Here is a 7,324-nt window from a genome sequence, read left to right as displayed (position 1 = left end):
GTTTCAGTTACAGATATAGATTCCCTCTAAAGTTTACAGTTGCTTCACAGCGATATAAATGTGGAAAAGCTTAGGCGTCCACCTCTTAGTTCACCTTTTTGTCCACCTAAAATATTCATAAGTATTACAAGCAATCAAGAGTTAATGAACAATCAACAAAGCATCCTATTACACTAGTAACCCCGCAATCTGATGCTATCATAATTTTCAGCAATGTCAGGAATGCTCACAAACCCCCAACATTTGCCAGAAAACTTACTACTAACTCAAAGTATCTTCCAAATAAGCTTCAAAATTGCATTTTTTTTTTATCAAATGTTAAATTCAGTCCTCTATATCCGTAATACGCGCGCGAGGCTCAAACCTTTGTAGACTACTTTTTTTTTTAATTAATCTACTATAAAATCAAATATTAAAAATCCATCATCACCCTCGTGGCGAACAGAAATAGTTTTTGCAGTGCTACAATAATTATTAAAAAGTCGTTATGACAGCTATCCATACAAAATAATCCGTTAGAGATAACTTCATCAAGATACATAATTTGTCAATTCATAAAAAAAATCACTGGATAACTGTTCAAAAGACAGTTTTAACGTGTGAAATGCAGTGTCTTTTAAATTCTGTAAGTGTTGCTAAACGTTTGATATGTCTAGGCATCGAATTGGAAACATTTATTCCTTTATAATATAATGAATTTTGTGAAGCACAAGTCAAGAAATGTGGTGTTCTTATTTCAACCGCTCTATGAAAGTCACTTCCTCTTTCAATTCGATCACACAAATATCGAGGCAGCAAACCGTTAACTACTTTAAAAATGAACACCATAGTCAAATATACAATTCTTTGCTTCACCGACAACCATTGTAAGGCGTCCAATATCAAAGTTGAGGAAGTGAATCTATTACATCTCAAAATCAAACGCATTATTTTATTCTGCAAGCGCTGTAATCTCGATATTTGTGTTGCATTGACCAGAAATAAAATGGAAGGGCAAAAGTCAAGATGAGGAGAGATGATTGATTTGTATAGCTGTATTTTACTGGCAACAGTTAAATCGTTTTTCAGTCGACATAGAATTCCATACTTCTTGGCAATTTTCTTGATGACATTGTCAATGTGAGAGTTGAACTTAAGTGTGTCATCAATAATCACGCCAAGATATTTAATCCCCCGAACGCGATCAATAGTCTCATCATCAATTACAACAGAGACGTTCACATTTACTCGATTCCGCGAAATAACCATAAATTTAGTTTTACTTGTATTCAATTTTAACTGCTTATACTTCAACCATCTACTTAGAGAACGCAAATCTTCATTCAAGTGTAAAACGGCATCATCTAAATCCTTAGCTGCAATGAATAACACAGTATCATCTGCAAAAAGATTAATGTCGCAAAATCGTAAAACACGTCGCAAGTCATTAATATACATAATAAATAACAGGGGCCCTAATACACTTCCCTGGGGCACTCCAAGGGTATTCCCCACGGGACTGGAAATAGAATCATTAAAAACAGTCCGTTGAGTTCTGTCAGACAAATAGCTTTCAAACCATTTATATGCAGTACTCGTAATTCCAAAGCGCTTGATTGATCTTAACAATAAGGGCCTAGAAATTGTTTCAAAAGCGCGTTTAAGATCCAAAAAAACAGCAACAATCGTATCTTTACACTCCAAGTTATTTTTCCACTTCGCTAATACCAAATTCAACGCGGTTTCACAAGAATGACCTTCCCGATATCCCGATTGTTCTGGTATCAACAAACTATTACTATTTAAATACTCCAACAGCTGGCCTTTAACAACAAGTTCTAAAATTTTCTCTAATGTGCGCAACATGTTGATGGGACGAAACTCTTCGGCTTTAATTTTTGAATAGGGACCACTAAGGATTCCTTCCAAATTTGTGGCACATGTCCAGTTTGTAATGATTCATTAATAAGGTCCAGCAAGATGTGGCCAATGACATGAAAGCAATCTTGAATAACTCTAGCATTAACATTATCTACTCCAGCCGATTTTCCTAATGAAAAACAAATAACTCTAAGTTCATCTAATGTGATTGGGTGAAAAACTTCAAATCTACAACTACTATTAACTGGCTGTTTTATTTCGTCAGGTTCATCGACCAATTCAATAGATTGATTAATCAATGAAACGCTATCTACGAAATAATCATTAAACTTAGCTGCAATTACTTGTTCTGACTGTTCTAATGTGCCATTAAAAGTTATGGACCGCGGTTTGCAATTACTAGGTTTTAATAAAGATTTCAAAATTTTCCATAGCTCTTTGCTGTTGTTTTGATGCTGATCAATCTTCCTTTGAACATATTCACAACGAGTTTTCTTTATCGATTGTGAATACTTATTACGCGCGATTGTGTACCTAGTCCAATGATTGTCATTATTAGATCTACAAAAATTTTTTGTCATTATTAGATCTACAAAAATTGTCATTATTAGATCTACAAAAAGTTCTCTAAAACTTCAACAAAACGCTGGTCACTAGAACTGGGAGAATGATACAAAACACCATAATTACCCATCTTCATGCCACGTACAACTGTAATGCCCAAGAACCAGTTGCCATCAATAACTTCGTTGGTACGAAGGTTGAATTGAACTGATTCTTTGACATAAATAGCAACACCGCCAGTGTGTCTAGAATGTGATAAACAAGCAGCAACAATATATCCCGGAATACTATACTGATCAAAAGCTTCAGTTTCTACAATATGAGTTTCAGATAATAAAACTAAAAGAGGACGTTTTTCCTCAACAATCTGACGTAATGCTACGTAGTTTGTTGACAACCCCGCAATATTCAAATATAAAAAATCGAATTGATTCACATGCCTGGAACTTGGCTGCTATTTATTGAAACGCAAGCTGCTTTTCTTCTGATCAAAAAGTCTTTTATAGAGCAAACATTCCGAGCTAAATGCGGCATGGTTGACGTCCAAGTTCATTTTTCGTTCTTTATTCGTTTTCAAACAATTAATACATTTCAATACAGTTGACGTACACTCCGACGTTTTGTGTTGTTGGCTGCACCTAGAGCATCTATCACAATTTTTGCAATCCATGCTCTTGTGCCCAAATTCTCCACATTTGAAGCATCTCAACACATTAATCGCGGGAACTATCGAGCACCGATCAAACTCTACATTTACTTTTTTCGCACATAACAAACATTTATAAGTATCGACATCGACTTCAATTACAACATTAAACTTGTTATAAGTGAAGCGTGGATTTTCAAACATGTTCACTACTTTAACATCATTTATAGCGATGTCTTCATTTTGACTTTTTAAGTAGTCAATGAAGACATCGGAGGAAAACTGATCGCTCATGCCCACTATTTTCAATCTTGGCACCGAAGTGGGAACAACAGCACTATATTGTTCACCCAGATTGCTTTCAATACCAGTTTTTACATCATTTAGATTAGCTCCTGTTGCACACTCAACAATAATAGAGCCATCTTTACCATTCCTAAAATTACTGATTTTGTGTGTTTTTGGATCCAACTGAGTTTTCAAAAACTTACGAGTATCTTCGCAAGCTTGTTTGGACTCTTTTGGTTTGATCACAATGACCGGACGAGTCTTACGATTACTCTGTTTGTTACTGTTACTGTTAATGTTACTGTTACTGTTAATGTTACTATTACTGTTACTAATATTTTTACTTTTACTTGCATGACTAGATCTTTTTACAACATCCGCAAAACTCGCATTTTCTTGAAAAACATCATCAGTCGAATCGTTGTCACTATTTCGAAATTTACGTTTTTTGCGTCTGGGATTTCGGTCCGATTCAGAATGAACCGTCCTAGATGCACCATTCGTTGCAGCTAAATTCTTTTCCGAACTAATTTCAAAACATGAACTAGTCATCGTATTCCATTTCTCACTAATTAATTTTTCAAAGCAACTTAAAGAATCGTTCATATTTTGTTGCATTTTTTCCATGCCAATTCTCAACGCGTTGTCTATCTGAGCAGCAACGTTGTTTCGTATACCAGTGATAGAGTCAGCAACAGAAGACAATTGCTTCATTGCTTCCCCCAGCATTTTGGTATCCGAAACCGATACATTCTGCTCGTCACAACTCTGATCTGACAGACAATTACTACACTTGAATAGAACATTTGCATTATCTGTGATAAGCTTTGCCTGAGTCCGCGTGAGTGTAGTGCACTTGCAATGAAATACACGAGCACACTTACCCACACAGATAACCGGCAAATCACTTACCAAAATCCCCAAATTACATATTGCACACTCAGCCATATATATCACCTATACACATAAACTTTACTTGATTGCTTGTCATTTTGTCATTTGAAGATATTTTTGATTCCTTGATCAGGATATTTATTTCCATGATGGTCACCAACTGCTCCAGAGAGATTAAAATCAGTGAACAATAAATTGAAAGATGCTATAAATAAGGGGTCTCATTGCGCAAGTCAAAACGAAGTATTTTGAATAAACGCTTGTTTGAAAAAAGTCTGTCGTTTGAACGTGCGCAATGAGGTCCCAAATTTAATGGGTTACTGATATTGAGTATGAAATATTGATGGGAATTGATATCATCACTTCGATTACCAAATTTTCAAGTATGAGTAGTCGTAAACAGATCTGGTTTATTTGGTTTAAATCTGTGTTAAAATAAAAGCAGGTTCGAAAAAGAAATTTATTCGAAAAAGGATTGTCGTCAATACTTTTTTTTATTTCATATGTGCTAGAATTTGAAAATTATAGGGAATCCGTAATAAAAAATTTGCCAGAGATTTGCGATGAAAATTTCGGAAACCATAATTTGACCACAATGGTGTAAATTACCTTGACCTGCTTTATTTGCACGACAACTACGGAAATATCCCCAACAGCTTCATCTACCCCTGCTAGCATTAATGATCGACCGGCTATCTGCATCATCCTACTCCAGTTTTCCTTCGATCCAGTCGACATATTTTGCAACGTTGGTGTACACCCCTGGTATGCCATCGGTTCCGCATTGTCTCGGTCCAAAGCTCACGATTCCATACATGAAGTGATTTGCTCGATCTAGCTTCGTCAGTGAACCGCCAGAGTCACCGCTGCAAGTATCTTGACTGCGCACTCCTCCCGCACACATCTGCTTATCCTGGAGGATCACCCCGGCGGCTGATCGGTATACATCCGAACAGCTCTGAAAGTCCTTGAATGTAAGTTCAACCTTCAGTTTGATATTGCTTGCACTTCCTATAAAATTCAAAAGATCATTGTTTGCATTAAAATTCCGATCACAATGGTCATAACTAGAACCCACCTGTTTCTGTTTTACCCCATCCTACGGCCCAACCCTTAGTGCCAACATTGTCGCGAGTACGCTGCTTATCGTCAATCGGCAAACACACCGGAGAAATGAACGACGTCACGTTGACATCCCTTGTGAACCGAATAAGCGCAATATCGTGGTAATGCGACTTGTTCTCCGCATCATAGTCTTCATGCACAATTATTTTTTCTAAACCCATATTTACCGGTGCGTCAGCGCAGTCACCGTCCATACAATCAATCTCGTTTTCCAGATCCCATTCGCCCAAACGGACACCGATCCTGTCAATTGAGTGAAGCATTCCAATAAATTTCATCACTAAAATTAGAAAATATGTAGCAACTTACGCTTGCCAACCATGAGGAATCGCTGTTAGGCAATGGGCTGCCGTGACGGCGTACCGGGAGCTTATCAGTGTGGCACCACAGTTAAATCCAGTCTTTCCGTTCGGTTTGCGGTACTCGATCAGGGCGGCCCAGGGGAACTCATCGAGGGCAGTTCTCTGACCACCGAAGAGCCTATCGCTGAAATCTGATCCGCAGAGGGGTGGCTTCGGCAGGGTCTCTTTTCTATAATGAAGCCGTTGATTATCCGCAGATACAGCACAGCACACCTGTAAATTGTGTTATTACGTGATGTATGTTGTTGGCTATGCTGGACAAGCCGACTCAAAATTGGGTTGGATTTTACTCTTTAATTCGTAAAAAGTGGGGTAACTTATTGGTGTACAGTATCCCACGCTCATCCGACACTCGATAATCAGGATACCGCTAATTCGGAAAATGTCGGATTAAACAAATACACGTTTGAATACATTGTACTGCCAATTTCCAGATGTGTGCTGTAAGCATGCTGTCTTATTGTTTTAATTTTTGTATGGATTTGACAATCGGATTGTTGGATGAGCTCGTGGATACTGTACTCGTAGAATGTATAAAATTTTTCTCATTTTAGAGCAGATCCCACTTTTTACAATTTTGAGTGAAATCCGACTCAACTTTGAGATGATCTCATCGCTCGTGCGGGGGATTCCCCTTCTTTGCACGTTCATTTCGAATCTTACCAACGCTCTCTTATCAGCCGTCCATCCACATTGGCTTTGATTAACGAATGCAGTCTCATCCGGCGAAACGATTGCTTTATTGTAGATCTTCAATATTGGATCACATTCACGGAAGGAGATGCACTGGCCGGACTTACCGGCTGGATTGGTACAGGAGTCATTTTCCTCTGTTGAAATTAATGATTCGGTTGGAAAACATCTCTTAATTTAATTTAATGTCCTCCCAAGAACGCGTTAGGACTGAACCCGCCGAGAATAAGTGGGGGTAGAACTCAGTGGGTAACGCGTTCTTCGGGGAAAACTGTACATCCATTGTCACACTCACCTAGTGCTAGTCCTAGCGAAACCAACCAAAGCAGGGCGAAGGACCCAACAAACCCAATGATCATCTGCATTCCACGTTTCTTATCTGCGACTGTGCATTTGATTAACTTCAACACGCTATTTCAAAACTATCCAAAATTGGAAAAAAAATCCATCCAGATCGGTCAAAACTGAACCTACCCAAAAATGGGTAAACTATGTTGGGAGTGGCAAGTTGACAAATGGACAACATCCACATGAATCCGATCGCGACTTTGTTCATTTGTCAACTAGTCACTCCCAACATAGTTTACCCATTTTTTGGTAGGTTCAGTTTCGACCGATCTGGGTGGATTTTACCAAAATTTGGGTAGTTTTGAAATAGCGTAAAGGCACTTAATACAAAGGTGACTCACAAAAAAAGAAGTGTTAGTTTGTTTACTAAAATGCATGTTTTGCTATATCCAATCCTCCTTGTGTTTATTCGCGAAATTCACATCAAAGATTGATCACTTGCGTAAGAAATCGATTTGGCAAGGTTTCCGACGCAAGTCATCAATATTTGATGTGAATTCCACGAAAAAACACGAGGATCATTGATTGTAGCAACATTTGCCAT

General features: G+C 37.9%; 1 protein-coding gene across 1 annotated transcript; it reads right to left on the bottom strand.

Moving 5' to 3' along the window:
- Positions 1 to 4,675: 4,675 nt before the first annotated feature.
- LOC135697741 (CLIP domain-containing serine protease B4-like) lies at positions 4,676 to 6,808 on the bottom strand. Its single transcript, XM_065217549.1, has 5 exons — positions 6,728 to 6,808; positions 6,403 to 6,569; positions 5,687 to 5,952; positions 5,331 to 5,620; positions 4,676 to 5,263 (listed from the first exon to the last, which is right to left on the bottom strand). Exons 1-5 carry the CDS (start codon positions 6,795 to 6,797, stop codon positions 4,959 to 4,961), a joined length of 1,098 nt encoding a protein of 365 aa, XP_065073621.1. The 5' UTR covers positions 6,798 to 6,808; the 3' UTR covers positions 4,676 to 4,958.
- Between the last annotated feature and the right edge of the window lie 516 nt (positions 6,809 to 7,324).

This window comes from Ochlerotatus camptorhynchus, unplaced genomic scaffold, assembly GCF_037179485.1.
Source record: "Ochlerotatus camptorhynchus isolate MF236.1 unplaced genomic scaffold, CSIRO-AGI_Acam_v1.1 ptg000007l, whole genome shotgun sequence".
Classification (NCBI taxonomy): domain Eukaryota; kingdom Metazoa; phylum Arthropoda; class Insecta; order Diptera; family Culicidae; genus Ochlerotatus; species Ochlerotatus camptorhynchus.
Note: the sequence above shows the minus strand (reverse complement) of the source record. Positions and strands in the feature narration are given on the sequence as shown.

Bases quoted from the DNA above. Each gene is read 5' to 3' on its own strand.
- LOC135697741 (XM_065217549.1), bottom strand. From the start codon at position 6,797: ATGCAGATGATCATTGGGTTTGTTGGGTCCTTCGCCCTGCTTTGGTTG. The intron at 5,953-6,402 runs GTAAGATTCGAA...CACAATTTACAG, and splicing joins CGGCTGATAAGAGAGCGTTG to GTGTGCTGTGCTGTATCTGC. The intron at 5,621-5,686 runs GTAAGTTGCTAC...CTCAATTGACAG, and splicing joins ATTCCTCATGGTTGGCAAGC to GATCGGTGTCCGTTTGGGCG.